Source organism: Microtus pennsylvanicus, chromosome 1 (genome assembly GCF_037038515.1).
Source record: "Microtus pennsylvanicus isolate mMicPen1 chromosome 1, mMicPen1.hap1, whole genome shotgun sequence".
NCBI classification, from domain to species: Eukaryota; Metazoa; Chordata; class Mammalia; order Rodentia; family Cricetidae; genus Microtus; species Microtus pennsylvanicus.
This window is the reverse complement of record NC_134579.1, coordinates 131,517,573-131,532,414: the sequence shown is the minus strand read 5'-3', so window position 1 is coordinate 131,532,414 and position 14,842 is coordinate 131,517,573. Positions and strand designations below refer to the sequence as shown.

The 14,842-nt window shown below is 50.5% G+C and overlaps 1 protein-coding gene across 4 annotated transcripts in view; it reads left to right on the top strand.

The window, feature by feature from the left end:
* Nucleotides 1-14,842, top strand: part of Ankrd27 (ankyrin repeat domain 27) — a 51,973-nt gene that overhangs the window by 25,227 nt on the left and 11,904 nt on the right. For 3 of the 4 annotated variants that reach the window (XM_075984358.1, XM_075984357.1, XM_075984361.1), the window contains 9 exons: nucleotides 2,161-2,253; nucleotides 3,851-3,978; nucleotides 4,432-4,514; nucleotides 5,230-5,345; nucleotides 6,231-6,323; nucleotides 8,409-8,606; nucleotides 10,892-10,951; nucleotides 11,075-11,194; nucleotides 12,375-12,419. In XM_075984358.1, the coding sequence (XP_075840473.1) occupies nucleotides 2,161-2,253; nucleotides 3,851-3,978; nucleotides 4,432-4,514; nucleotides 5,230-5,345; nucleotides 6,231-6,323; nucleotides 8,409-8,606; nucleotides 10,892-10,951; nucleotides 11,075-11,194; nucleotides 12,375-12,419 (936 nt within the window). The remainder of the gene's footprint in view (nucleotides 1-2,160; nucleotides 2,254-3,850; nucleotides 3,979-4,431; nucleotides 4,515-5,229; nucleotides 5,346-6,230; nucleotides 6,324-8,408; nucleotides 8,607-10,891; nucleotides 10,952-11,074; nucleotides 11,195-12,374; nucleotides 12,420-14,842) is intronic. The other variant, XM_075984365.1, reaches the window with a different exon arrangement.

Sequence of the window (14,842 nt, the reverse complement as noted above, 5' to 3'; positions counted from 1 at the left end):
ACCTTTCAGCACTGCCCCTCAGGAAGCACCCTAGACTTGAGCAGAGAGCCCTGTCTGACTGTTGTCCAGTGCCTTTGATGTCTCTCTGGCCCTAAGCTACTCGGCTGTCAGTCACCGTACAAAGCAGATTGCTGGAGCTTTATATAGGATGAGGCAGCTGGGGACAGAAACGGTTCCTTCTGAGGTGCTGGCAGGATTTGTATGTCACTTTAGTTAGTCTGCACTGGAGGTGGGCAGACAGACGGGAGGGATGATGCTTGGGAGGGAACTTTGGAAATGATTCTTCCCCTTAGGCACTCTTGGCTTTATCTATAGCCTAGTCAGATCTTAGAGACAGGTGAAGAAAGAACTTTGTTCTACCATGTTGCCAGGGGCCTGACAGTTTCCAGTATCACCTGTGGAGGAGGATTTCCCTCACCTCCAACCAAGACTCTTGGTGGAGGAGTTCATTTGTCGTGACATTTGGTTCCAGGGGCCCAAGTGAGCATGGAAGCATTGTGGTAGGAGTGATTTTGTAAAAACAGGCTCAAGCCTGGGGGCGTGGCTCAGTGGTAGAGCATTTGCCTAGAATCCCCCAGTGAGGGGCTGGGGTGTGGCTCAGTGGTAGAGCATTTGCCTAGAATCCCCCAGTGAGGGGCTGGGGTGTGGCTCAGTGGTAGAGCATTTGCCTAGAATCCCCCAGTGAGGGGCTGGGGTGTGGCTCAGTGGTAGAGCATTTGCCTAGAATCCCCCAGTGAGGGGCTGGGGTGTGGCTCAGTGGTAGAGCCCCTGCCTAGAATCCCCCAGTGAGGGGCTGGGGTGTGGCTCAGTGGTAGAGCCCCTGCCTAGAATCCCCCAGTGAGGGGCTGGGGTGTGGCTCAGTGGTAGAGCATTTGCCTAGAATCCCCCAGTGAGGGGCTGGGGTGTGGCTCAGTGGTAGAGCCCCTGCCTAGAATCCCCCAGTGAGGGGCTGGGGTGTGGCTCAGTGGTAGAGCCCCTGCCTAGAATCCCCCAGTGAGGGACTGGGGGGTGGCTCAGTGGTAGAGCCCCTGCCTAGAACCCCAGAGTGAGAGACTGGGGGTGTGACTCAGTGTTGATCACTTTGCTTCAAATTTTGCATTGAGAGGTTGGGGTCATCTCTCTGTGACAGGGCTTTTGCTAGAACAAGGCCCTGGCAGTGCAAAACAAAGCGAGCCCACAGTGAAACAGAGCACAGCATTGACCATCTCGGCTCAGATACTACCACTACCACATGCACAGAGGTTCAGCCACCCTACAGTCAGGGAGTAACAGTAACCAATGAGTATAATAAGCTGTAAAGTGTAAATTTCTAGGCTTTCTTAGGTTTTAGTCTTATTCATATGTATGTGTGTATATGTGTATGTGTGCATATGTTTATGTGTGCATGTGCATGTAAGTGCCTGAGACGGCCAGAGAGGGCGTCAGATTCCCTGCAGCTAGAGTTACAGGCAGTTGTGGGCCACCAGATGTGGGTGCTGGGAACAGAACTCGGGTCCTCCAGAAGAGCAGCAACCATTCTTAACCCCTGAGGCGTCTCCTCAGTCCCAGATTTCTAGGTATTTGTTGTCCAGATAAGCAGGTAAGCGTTACCTTTGCTGGGAGGATCTGATTATACTAACTTTGGCGGCTCCTTGATATGCAATGAGTGATTGGTGCTGAGAGACTGTCGAGTTCCCCTGTGTCTGCCTAGATTTCCTCCACGTGAATTAGGCTGACGTTTTCATGGGCACGGTCACAAAACAAGACTCCCCTTGCTGCTTGGCACCAGGGAGTAGAAACCAGTGTGTCCGGTGGTACTGTCCACAGCCCTGGTCAGAGAGGCAGCATCAGGCCATTTGGGCAATGGGAGGGAAGTCTGAGGGGCGGAGGCCAGGCCAAGCCAGTCTTCCATCTGGAGGATGGTGGCGTGTATATGGCACATTCCACTCCTGTAGATGACTGTCTTCACCCTGTAGCCTCGCTGCCCCAGGCTACAAACTTCAGAGCTCACCTCCCTTTGTTCCCTTTCTGCACTGAGGCGGATCTGCGCTTAAGCTCAGAGAGCAGATCTGGGTTGGGGAGAGCCCCTGAGGGCCACTCCTGGGTTGAATATCAGGGCTTGTGCCTGGGCCCTTTCTGGGGAGGATCTGTGACAGGGTCTGTGATGTGTTATGACCACAGGACTCCGAGGGAGTAGGTGACAGACTGTTTCTCAAGCAGAGGATGAACATACTGTCCCAGATGACGTCAACACCCATCGACTGCCTGTTTAAGGTAAGACCCCAGGATGTCTTTGAGGGCGAAGACACGGGAACATTGTTCCATCTTTCGGTGTCTGTGAAAGTCCCGGGAGGTTCTGTGTTCTGTCTGTGAGGGTGGCAGGAAGACGGCCTGATTCCCCAATGTTCGCTGTGCTGTTACCACGGCATGGCGCACTGGGGCTGCCGGGCCTTAGAACCTTTGTCCACCACTCAAGTCCAGCTCAGTGGGATCTCTCCCCGGTACCCGACAGAGCTGAGACCTCTCCTGGACCCGAGGTACTCAGCTGAGAGTGTCGTATCTGATGCCCTGGGACTTTGATCCAGGGTGTCAGAAGCACTCTTCAGATGCTCACGGACTCCTGGAAGGCTCCTGAGGCTGTTTCTAACCATCACTGTGGGCTGCATGAGACTGGACCTTCTCTGAGGGTCTACTGATGTTTTCCGGCTTCTGGGAGAGCCCATAGAAGGGGGCACATCTGTGAATTACAGAAGCCAAACCCTGTGGGTTTGTGTGCTGGTGGGGGTCTCCTGCTAATTGCAGGTGTTTTGTTTCTCTTAAGCCTAGGCTCTGCTTGATTACTATAGGGATTGCACTGAGGCTCTGTCTGTCTGTCTGTCCCTTTCACTCCTACTCCTTCATTGATGCTGGAAATTGAACCTAACACCACTCACGTGCTAAGCAAGCAGTCTGCATCTGAACCATAGCCCAGCCCCTGACTGGTGGAGTCTAGATGGGTATTCCGTAGCTCAGCCACTCCCTCAGGCCTAGGTGTTTTGAAATAGTGCCTACCTGTACAGCCCATGCTGGACTTAAACTCACCATTCTCCTGCCTCTGCTTCCTGAGTGCTGGGATTAAAGGCGTGTGTCAGCTGGCACAGCGGAGGAGTTTGCTAATGAAGCGTCAAAATCCACACTGGGGGACTGAGATAGACTGTGGGCCTTTTTTTGGTACTTTGGAAATTTTGTTAGGTAGTTTTCAGAAACCATGTAATGGAATGTGAAAGCTATCCCGAAGCTGCCACACAGGCTGGTTTCATTGCAGTCACCAGCCCAGTGTCTCCGTCTGCCCAGACAGACTTGAAGCCAGCCCCAGAGAAGCCATTTCAGTGTAATCGCAGATAAACCTTTAGTCCCATCTCAGGAGGCAGAGGCTGGTGAATCTCTTGTGAGTTTGAGGCCAGCTTGGCCTACAGAGTGAGTTCCAGGACAGCCAGGGTTACACAGAGAAACCCTGTCTTGAAAACCAATCCAAACAAACAAAGAGTTCGAGGATAGCCTGGGCTACAGATTGAGACCTCTTTTAATAACAAAATAAGCCAGACTCAGTGGTCCAGACTTGTCATCCCAGTGACGCAGGAGGCTTACAAATTCTAGGCCAGCTTGGTGTACAGAGTGAGTTCAAGGCCAGCATAAGCAACTTAGTGCGACCCTGTCTGTATAGAAGAAGGGCCAGGATGTGGCTCCATGACGGAGTGCTTGCCTGGGGTGTGTGACATCCTGGGGCCAGTCACAAGTACTGCTAAATCAAGCGAAAAGCAAACCTCAAGACCTGTTGAGGCAAGCAAGCGATGCTTTAGCATTGATACTGTTGGGGTGCCCCTTTATCTAGCACATTGCGTCTGGTAACCAGAAGGAGGTGGAAAGACTTCTGAGCCAAGATGACCAGGACAAAGACACCATGCAAAAGATGTGCCACCCGCTTTGCTCCTGCGAGGACTGTGAGAAGCTTGTCTCTGGGTAAGATGGGCCTGGGGCACGGAGAGCCCTGGTGAGAGTTCACAGGGTGCAGAGAAAGCTCTTCCCATTGCCCCGCAGTTGTTGGTGTGTCCTGAGTGCAGGGAAACGCCTGCCTCTTCCGCATCCTCAGCACCGGTCCTGCCTGAGCCTCACGGGCTTTTAAGAGGGAGAGGGGCGAATGCCAGTTTCTTCTGATACCATTTTTGGTTTCCCATTATGCTTGATGTGCGATTTTGTCGTGTCGAGGACTAAAGGGTCAGTGGGGAAGGACGCTGGAACCACAGGCCTCTGATCCTCGGCGCCTGGGAGAGTGAGAGGCACCTGTGCCTGATCCTTTACCAGTGGGGAAGGCTCTCATCTTGGACGGCGTCCATTTTGACCTCTACTCGTGCAGCCTGGTGGGGAGGGCTCTTCTGTGCCTTTATCTGTTTTCCCATCTCCTTTCTGTTTCAGGAGGTTGAATGACCCATCGGTTGTCACTCCTTTCTCCAGAGATGACCGGGGTCAAACACCCCTCCATGTGGCTGCCCTCTGTGGTATGTGGCTTTGGGCTGGCTCCTATGAATTATTGAGAGAAAAGGATGATTAGTACCCCCAAAGCCAGTGGAGGCCCAGCTGATGGGGTACCGGCAAGGGTCCCTTTGACTGTTAAGTATCCCCACAAACCTGTTAGCCACTGTGCCACCTCGCAGGCTGGAGGAGCACTCGTGTGGCCCTCCAGGCTTGGAGACTGGTCAGTGAGGACAGGCTGGAATGTCTGCTAAGATGATCTCAGAATCGTGTTTTAGGGCTCACATATCTCTGTCTTTAAAGACAGTATTGAGCCAAGTGTGATGGCACAGACCTGTCATCTCAGGCACTCAGGAAGCTGAGGCAGGAGGATTATGAATTCAAGGCTAGTTTGGGCTATATAGTGAGACTCCATCTCAAAACTAGGAGCCTGGAGTACAAATGTCGTCAGTCAACATGTGGGTGTTGGGAATCGAACCTGGGTCCTCTGGAAGAGCAGCCATCTCTCAAGCCCCTGGCCCATTGGCATTCTTGCTGTTGAAGTAGACCAGGGTGTGATCCCTTTGTAGGGCATCCCACAGTGATTCAAGTCTTCAGTGCTTGACCCTTGTCACCTCTGGCCCCTGTACAGCTGGGACTGTGTCCCCTGGTAGGTGTCCTGCCAGGGCCATCGAGAGTGAGGTGGTATCGTCATTGGAAGCCACTCCGCTTCCTCCAGTGAGAGGTCCTTCTGCTCTGCAGGTCAGGCATCCCTCATTGACTTCCTGGTCTCCAAAGGTGCCATAGTGAACGCCACCGACTATCATGGGTCCACTCCCCTCCATCTGGCATGTCAGAAAGGCTTCCAAAGTGTGACGGTGAGCGGCAGGGTTGTGTGGAACATTGCGCAGCCGATTCCTCTCTGTGTAGGGACTTCGTGGTGGTACCATGCACTAGTCCAATGCTGGCTCTACTGCTGCCAGGCACAAGGACCCCGGAGGCCGAGGCACCTCCCTGGAGATGGGCTGAGATGGGAAACTTCCTGATCGTCTCAGGGAGGGAAGGGCAGGGTCCTAGACATTTTTCTTTAAACGTTGTTTTGACAGGAAGCAGTGAGCATATCATACTTTATGTGTGTGTTACATCTGTATGCGTGCATGTGAGCCACCATGCACATGTGGAGGTCAAAGGGAAACTTGCTGGAATCTGCTGTCTTCCTTCTACCACGTGGATCCCAGGGCTTGAACTCAGGTTGTCAGGCTTGGTGACAAGTGTCTTTATCTGCTTAGCCATCTTGCCAGCCTGCAATGGCATCATTTTTAACAGGGGTATAGGTTGGGGATCCCACATCTTAATGCTCAGATGTTTCAGATTTTGGAATATCGGGCATATAGCCTAAAGGTGATTTTGTATAATATTCCAAGTATCTTGTGTGCCTGTGCTTTGGCACATGTTACATGCCTCTGTCACATGTGACCTGGTATGAAGTTTTCTGCCTAGGTTATGTCAAAAGCTCAACACTTTCCAGGTTTGGGGAGATGGGGGTGTATCTCTATGCTGAAGCATCTGCCTAGCATGGGTGGAGCCCTGTGTTTCTCCCCTAAAAAAAAAGAAAGAAAATAATATATTGGATTTAGGGCCAAGAGTATACAGCCCATGTAATGTCTAAGATCTGACCATGACCCCAGCCCTGGTCACACTTGGGGATGCTGTGGCGCCCCCTGCTCCTCCTGGAGCTCAGCTGCTGTCTTCTCTCCTCTCAGCTGCTGCTGCTGCACTACAAGGCCAGCATGGAGGTGCAGGACAACAACGGCAACACCCCACTGCACCTGGCCTGCACCTACGGGCACGAGGATGTAAGTGGCCCCCGCTGCGCCCAACCACTGCTTTATGTATTTCTCCCTTGTGAAGAGTTACAGATTAGAAACTAGCCCCACGTTGGATCGCGTGTGGATAGTTATCGAAACGTCGGTATGTAATTTTTTAAAATTTCGTTTACTTTTTGCTGTCCTGTGTGGCTATGGTATGTACCCGATGGGACAGGGGCCACCACACATGTGGAGGGCAGAAGATGACAGCTGTGTGGAGCTTGTTCTCTCCTCCCACCAGGTCCTAGATTGGTTTCTATTGCTGTGAGGAACCTGTGACCACACACAACTTGAGAAGGGAAGTGTTTCTTTCACCTTACAGGTTACGGTCCATTCTGGGGGAAGTCAGGACAGGAACTCAAAGCAGGAATCCAGAGGCAGGAACTGAAGCAGAGACCATGGAGGGGTGCTGCTTACCAGCTTGTTCATTATGGCTTGCTCAGCCTGCTTTCTTAAACAAGCCAGGACCACCTGCCCAGAGGTGGCACAGTGCACAGTAGGGCTTACCCGATCAATCACCAATCAAGAAAAGGCTCCACAGACTTGCCTCCAGGCCACTGTGATGGAGGCATTTTCAGCTGAGGCTCCCCTTCCCAGAGCACTCTAGTTTGTCAAGCTGACTTTTACAGGGGTTCCGGGATGGAACGCAGGCTGGTGTAGCAAGTGCTCACCTATGGCGCCACCTGCTGGCCCTGTAATCTGCAACATTTAAATGTTGAAAGTTTAATAGATGTGATTGATAGCTGGAGAAATTTAAGACCTAATTGTGCATGATCTCCCCCTGCAGTTAAATCAGTTTTAATCACCCACATGACCATCTGACTCTGAACTCTGAGAGTTCCACTTTTTCCTCTGACTTTGCTAAGCACATGTTCGTCATAGACGCCCCTCCCATCTCTAGAGTTACACACCCCTTCTCCTGGTCTTATGGTGTAGCCCGGGATAGCATTGAACCTCCTAGACCCTCTGTGTGGTCTGGTCAATGAGTAGTGGGGTCAAAGGTGTGGGTTCACCACAGATGTCCTTGTAGAAAATCTGAATTGTATGTAATGTTACATAATTTGTATCTGTTTATGTAACTGCTCCTCTATAGTCAGAAAAGTCATTTCAAGTTCCAGCTGGAATCACCCACCATCTGTGTATAATATTCTTGGTAAATACTTACCCAGCGCCTGCTTTGAGATTCATTTTGGATGGTTCTGCAGTATACTAAACAAGTTCATTTTCTTTTCTTCCTTTTTTCCTTTCTTTCTTTATTTTTTTGAGATAGGGTTCCTCTTTGTAACAGCCCTAACTGTTCTGGAACTCGCTCTTGTAGACTAGGCTGGCCTTGAACTCACAGAGTTCCGCCTGCCTCTGCCTCCCAAGTGCTGGGATTAAACGAGTGCACCACAACCAGCTGGCCAATTTTATTTTCTTAAAGGTTTTTCCAATATATGTATTAATTTACAGTAGTACAACTTTGTTTTGTAAGTTTGAAAACTTCTTTTATTATTTTTTGGATTATTTTGACAGGCATCTCTGTCTGTTATCCAGGTTTCCCTCAAGCCCATTCAGTTTTCCAAACACTGGGAGTATAAGCAAGGTTACCCTCTTATTGACTGACGATTGGTGAATCTTTTTTTCACCCTCATGTTTCGCTTGTTATTGGGAATTGTCCCAAGGCCTCCTTGCACACTAGACTAGAAGACAAAGGTTATACTACCGAGCCACACCCCAGCCCCTCCCTGGGGGATTCTAGGCAGGGGCTCTACCACGGAGCCACACCCCAGTCCCTCCCTGGGGGATTCTAAGTAGGTGCTCTACCACTGAGCCATGTTCCCAGCCCCTCCACTGGGGGATTTTAGACAAATACTTTACCAATGACCCATTTGGGGTCTTTTGAAAAAAAAATGAGGTGTCTTGATCAGGGAATGTGAAACCCTTGAATTAGAACTGCTGGTTTCTGTATTTTTATCTTGGTGAGTGGAGCCTCAGTCAAACTAGGGCATGGTCCCTGGCTAAGGGCGGCACTGGCGTTGTCCTTGGTGCTCCTTCATGTTAGAGAACGATGATTTTGCTATGTCTTTGCAGTGTGTGAAGGCTCTGGTCTACTATGATGTCCAGGCCTGCAGAATGGACATTGGAAACGAGAAAGGAGACACAGCCCTGCACGTTGCTGCACGCTGGGGTTACCAGAGCATCATAGAGACGCTGCTGCAGAATGGAGCCCCCACAGAGATCCAGAACAGACTGAAAGAAACGCCACTCAAGTGTGCACTGAACTCAAAGGTAGCTCTTTCATCTCTGAGCAGCTATGCGACTATTAAAAACTAAAAAATCTGCACACAGACCAGCCTTCCTGAGAAAATGTACGCTAGCACTGAGGACAGAACTCAAACTCCATAAACTCCATCCTTTTGCTCTGTTTGGGACCTCGTTGTTAGTGGGTTTTCCTGATGGATAGAGTTTCCAGTTTTGTTGGCAGTTTCTCTCAGTGTTATCGTTAGGAGCAGCTTCTGGCAGACTTGGCTCCGGCCTGAGTGTTGTGCCTCTCCCAGCCCAGGAACTGTGTGCTGTGTGAGACTGGACGGTGGCTGTGAGGAGCCACAGAGAGCAAACGGAGGACAAGACACCACAGGGACAAGCGCCACCTCCTCTCCCTTCATCTCTGCTTCTAGAAACTGCATTTTAGTTTGGCCCGAGATTGAACGACTGAATTAGATAAGTTAGAGACTAAGTCTCGTATTTAGCCTTGAACTCACAGAAATTCTCCTGCCTCAGTCTCCTGAGTGCTGGGATTATTCTGTGTCTAGACTTGGTCTTGAGGAAGTTTTGGCTTTTCCATCTGTCTGAGGGTAGGGAGGATTTGCAGGGCATAAGGCATATTTTCTTTTTTAAAAAGGTTTTATTTATCTGTTTATCAATTTATTTATTTATTGGTTTTTTGAGATAGGGTTTCTTTGTGTAGCCCTGGATGTCCTGGAAATTACTTTGTAGACCAGGCTGGCTTCAAACTCACAGAGCTCTGCCTGCCTCCCAAGTACTAGGATTTAAGTTGTGTGCAGCCACGATCTGGTATTAGATACTTCTTTTTAAATTAGTTTATTTTTTAATTTATATGTATCTGTATGTATTGTGTTCTTGAGGGCCAGATAAGTGCATCAGATCCTCTAGGCCTAGAGTTACAGGCAGTTGTGCGCCACCCAACATGGCTGCTGGAAATGGAATCCAGGTCCTCTGGAAGAGCAGTAAGGTGTTCCTAACCCTTGAGCCATCTCTCCAGCCCTACTTATTTTAAATTATGTGTATGCATGCTTGTCTGTGTGAATGCATACATATGTCAGCACAGTAGCCTTGGAGTCCAAAAGAGGGCACTGGATCTCCCTGGAGCTGGGAGCCACCCGATGTGGGTGCTGGGAACTGAACTTGGGGTCTCTGGAAGAGCAGTCAGCATGTAGCCATCCCTTCAGTCCCTGAAGATTCTTGCTGTTGTCAAACTTTCAAGCCAGCTCTAACAATAGATGGAATAAGAGGAAGAGAGCATCAGATTCAGGTATCCATGGTAACCGTCATCTTCAGTGGGGACTCAGCATCCATGGTAACAGTCATCTTCAGTAGGGACTCAGCATCCATGGTAACAGCCATCTTCAGTAGGGACTCAGGCATCCATGGTAACAGTCATCTTCAGTAGGGACTCAGGCATCCATGGTAACAGTCATCTTCAGTGGGGACTCAGCATCCATGGTAACAGCCATCTTCAGTGGGGACTCAGCATCCATGGTAACAGTCATCTTCAGTAGGGACTCAGGCATCCATGGTAACAGTCATCTTCAGTAGGGACTCAGGCATCCATGGTAACAGCCATCTTCAGTAGGGACTCAGGCATCCATGGTAACAGTCATCTTCAGTAGGGACTCAGCATCCATGGTAACAGTCATCTTCAGTGGGGACTCAGCATCCATGGTAACAGCCATCTTCAGTGGGGACTCAGCATCCATGGTAACAGCCATCTTCAGTGGGGACTCAGCATCCATGGTAACAGTCATCTTTGGTGGGGTTCCTCAGCCAGCCCTAAAGTTATCTCCTCAAGTGTGACCAGTAGTAGAATACCCTAGGTCTCAAAATGTCTGTTCAGAAGACTCTTTCCGATCACAAGAGGAGAAAAGTTGCTGGGGACATTTAGCAGACAGCTCCTTTGTGAAGCCCAGCCCTACCAGTATAAAACAGACTGACGTCTGGTAGGGGGAAAAAAAATCTTAAAAATAGTGGGAAAATTCTCAATAATTATTGAAAATTTTAGCTTTAAAAGTGTTACATTTTAAATTTTATTTTGTGTGTGGGATGTCAGAAATTTTCTTGTTCTAACACGTAGGTTCAGGGTATCAAACGCCGTTGGTCAGGCTTGGTATCACTTGCTTTTCGCCTGCAGAGCAGTCTCTGTAGAGCCCCAAATGAGCCTTTTCATAGACCTACGACCATCTCTGTCACTGTCCCCTGGGGACAGGTAGGCCAAGGAGTCTGGGAATGTTACAGCCATCTCATTGGATGCCTCTCCTGTCCTCATTGTCACCTAGATTCTGTCTATCATGGAAGCCCATCAGCTGTCCTCTGAACGGAGGCCAAGGCCTTCTGAGGTAAGTCTCTAAGTCTGTAGGGTTATGCTTCCTGCTGTCATGAGCTTGGCGCCCCTCCTCTAGACCTGACGTGCCTATGACCATGCCCATGTCCCTTTCGTTGCCCGTGCTGCCTTCCCACAGGTCCCTGCACTGTCCCCCACATGCTCCGTGGATTCCATCAGCCAGGGCTCCTCCACTTCCAGCTTTTCTTCCATCTCGGCGAGCTTCAGGCAAGAAGAAGTCAAAAAGGACTACAGGGAGGTGAGCCTCCTACATGGGCGGACCCTGTAGGCTAGCCAGAGCTGGGCCAGCCTGCAGCCTGCTTACAAATCAGCTGGTTTGTGGCTCCAAGGTCAATGCCTTTGAGATGCGCCCAATTGCATGCCATGTCGTCTTCACTTTTTCTGGCTCTTCTAGGTCTGTTCTCCATAGCAGTTCTCGGAATGTGTGTGTATGAGAGAAAGAGAGGGTGGGGGGGCACAGAGACACACCCAGAAAGAGACAGACACAGAGATGGGGCAGAACAAAAAGTAAAGTAAATGAAGAAACTGTAGCCTAAGAAAAACATGCTTGTATAGAGATAGCTGAGAGCTCCAAGTTCCAACTCTCTTAGTACATCCTCTGTCTCCGCCCCCCGGAGCATCCCTGTGAGCCTGGCATACTTCATCCCTTACAGTCTGATGTGTACACAGCTCATATTTTGTAAAAGTTTACGGTTTGTCTTTTTCCTTTTGTTCTTCATGCTTGTTCAGTATCAGTGCAACCAATCTGTCCCATCCTTCTGCAGAGGTGGGAACCATTGCTCCTCTCATGGGTCATTGACCACCCCAGAGGGGTCACACACCCCCCAAAGCATCCAGTGAGCTTCATGCAGAGTCGCCGAAAAGAAGCCAAGGTGTGCCCAGACAGGGCCTCCGGTCTTTCAGAGGCCTGCGGTGGCTCTTGGGAGCGGCGTCTACTCTTACAACCCCTGTACCTAGCAGAGTATGAGAGCTGGGTGTATGAAGTGGGTTGGGGTAGCTGGCTTCTTCAGAAGGGACCCTGACCTGCGCTGGTGGCAGGTACCTTTGTGCTACTCAGGAGGGTGGGGCCGTAGTGTGAGTTCACAGCTCAGCCTGAAGAACTTAGTAAAGAGCGCTGGGGTTTATCCCAGTGGCAGGGCACTTGCCCAGGATGGGCAATGCCCTAGGTTCTGTTCTTAGTACCACCAAGCCGAAAGAAGGAAGTCATCTTGTGTTGCGTTCTGGTTTATGTTAAGTGGATGGGGTCCTGTGCAGCTGTCGGGCATCTAGATGAACAATCTTGGGGACACGTTTTAAAGGTGGCAAGCGAGTCACTGGACCTGGAGAGAAGGCCACCAGGTTTTCAGAATGCTAGTGTCATTCCCGTCGTTATTTTACTATTAAACCATTTCCCTGACTTGCTTTCTCCTTCCATTAAGGTAGAAAAGCTTCTAAGAGCAGTTGCTGATGGAGATCTCGAAATGGTGAGTTTTTCAGAGAGTGTTTTTCTTGCGACTGTGTGTCAAAATTTCTGATGTTTATAACTGAAGAGGAAGAGGATTCACAGTCCATCACTGCAGGGACACTGTGGTGCTGGGAGCTTGAGACAGCTGCCCTTAACATGGGGTGGCCCAGGAAGCAAAAGGAACCCCCCCACAAAGGCCTGCCCCTAGTGCAGGATATCCCACAGCTAAGTCCAGGCTCCTGAAGGCTCCACCATCTTCAGTGTGACATGAATCACAACGCCCCAGCTAGTGAGTGGGCATCCAAAACAGGAGGGACAAATGTCCCTATGAGGGACATTTTGAGATTAAAATCCCAAGGAAGAGCATTTTTAGAGCCCACAGTGTGAAGTGACCTCAGTTTGAACTTCTTGCTAGGCGGCCTCCCTGCAAGCTCCTCCAGGAAGCTTACCTGTATTTTGCACTTACTTTACATGTACTTTGCATATACTTTGTCATGGTGATGCTAGGCTTATCCTTTGAGGAAGTGCCTAGCAAGCAAGGTCCTGCCTTCTAGAGAGGGCCCTTCTGGGAGTCAAAGTGATGCTGGCAAGAATCCAGACCAGGGTTACAGGAATGGGAAACAGGAGGAATGGGAAAGCCAAACAAAGCCAGGGTTGCATGAGTCTCAGTGAAGATAGTCTGTGGACAGCGGACTCCCAGGCCAGCAGGCTTGGGGTTCTGGGATGTCACAAGCAGGGACGGGGCTCACAACAGCAGCAGCCAGTAGAGACAAGTCTTCCCCAGCCAGTTTCCATTGGCTTCCTGAAAGCAGCAAACCCAGAGCTCTGAATGAGTCACCTTCTAAGGGCGTTACAGCTTTCAAGAGTGCTTCTGTGGGGGAGAGACGGCCCAGTGGTCACGATCACCCACTGCTCCTGCAGAGGACCCAGGCTTTGTTCCCAGCACCTTACAGCTGCTACCTACTCCTGTCCTGGGGGAATCTAACACCTTCTGGCCTCTGTGGGCATCAGGCACACATGTGGTACATACAAATTTATGCAGACACACACATACACATAAAATAACGAATACATTTTTTTTAGAAGTGCCTTTTCACTGAGGACTAAGTAGGGGGCCATGTTTGCTCCTGTGTTACTGCAACAAGATGACATGAGAGCAAACCAGTTTGTTGCAGCTTCCGGTCTTGGGACTGACCAGAGTCATTGGGGTTTATGCATTTGGGCAGGGAGTTTCTTCACTTTATGGCAGGAGAAAGCTCTAGAGAGAGGGCCTATGAGATGGCGTAGTGAGTGAAGGGGCTTGCTGCACAGGCCTGGCTGTGACCTGATCTTGCTCTGGAACCCATGTCAAGAGACAGCCGACTTCCCAGTTGTCTTGTGCTCTGACCTCCACACTTCGCTGTGCCATGTATATGACACCGCCCCCCCCCCCCCCGCATGCTTGCGCACACACACAAACATACGAACAATGATAAAGTTTTTAAAAAGGCAGAGCTAGAGGGTGTAAAGTGTTAGACACCACAGACCCCCTTCACAAGGGTCCACTCCTAAGTGACCTGCGTCCTCCAGCTAGGCCTCACCCCCTACTGTTCTCCCACTTCCTAAAGCAGCACCATTAGTTGGGGTATAGACGTCTAACCTGCACAGGGCATTTCCTAGTCAAACCATTGCAGAGGCGGTAAACAGGAATTGTGGGGTTGCATTCTAACAGCCTCTGGGACCAGTTGCTGTCTCAGCTGTCTGCACCTAGCTGGTGTTAGGGTTTCCATTCATGAGACCAGCTCTGCAGAACCCAGCATTCCTGTGGTCTTTAGGTTCTTAAAAGCCGCTGTAGAAGCCTGTTTTATAGTCTGTGTGGGAAGCAATGACTAGCCAGGGTTATGACCGTCTATTCTGCTCCCACTGAGGACAGATGGGGTTCAGGCCCCTTGTGGTCACCATCCAGACTGACCTCCTTGTGCTGTCACAAGGGTCCCTCTTGAGGCCACCTGCCCATCTGCTTCCTACCCTGACTTGTGATCAGAGCTGGCTGGTTTGGTAGTTGCCACCCCTGCATACGATCTGGAAGGACCACGGGGGACAGGAGGTTTAGCATTGATGGGGTTCCCCTCACGCTCTGTCCCCCTCGCAGACACTGGTAGTGAAGCCGAGAAATGCATGTCTGTGACTGCTTTCTTTCCTCAGATGAATTATTATTATAGGGGAACAGGATCTTACTGTGTAGTTCAGGCTGGTCTTGGACTTGAAACCCTCTTGCCTCAGCCTCCTGAGTGCTGGGATTTCAGGCGTGGGCCACCACAGAGGCTAGCAACTAGCCTGCGCTGGAACCCATGCATGCCCAGTCTGGGGGTTTCTTTGCTTCTGCCACGCATGTTGGCATGTACCAGTGGAAGGCCCATGGTGGGGGGCGGGGGATTCTGGGGTGCACTCTGTATGTAGCAC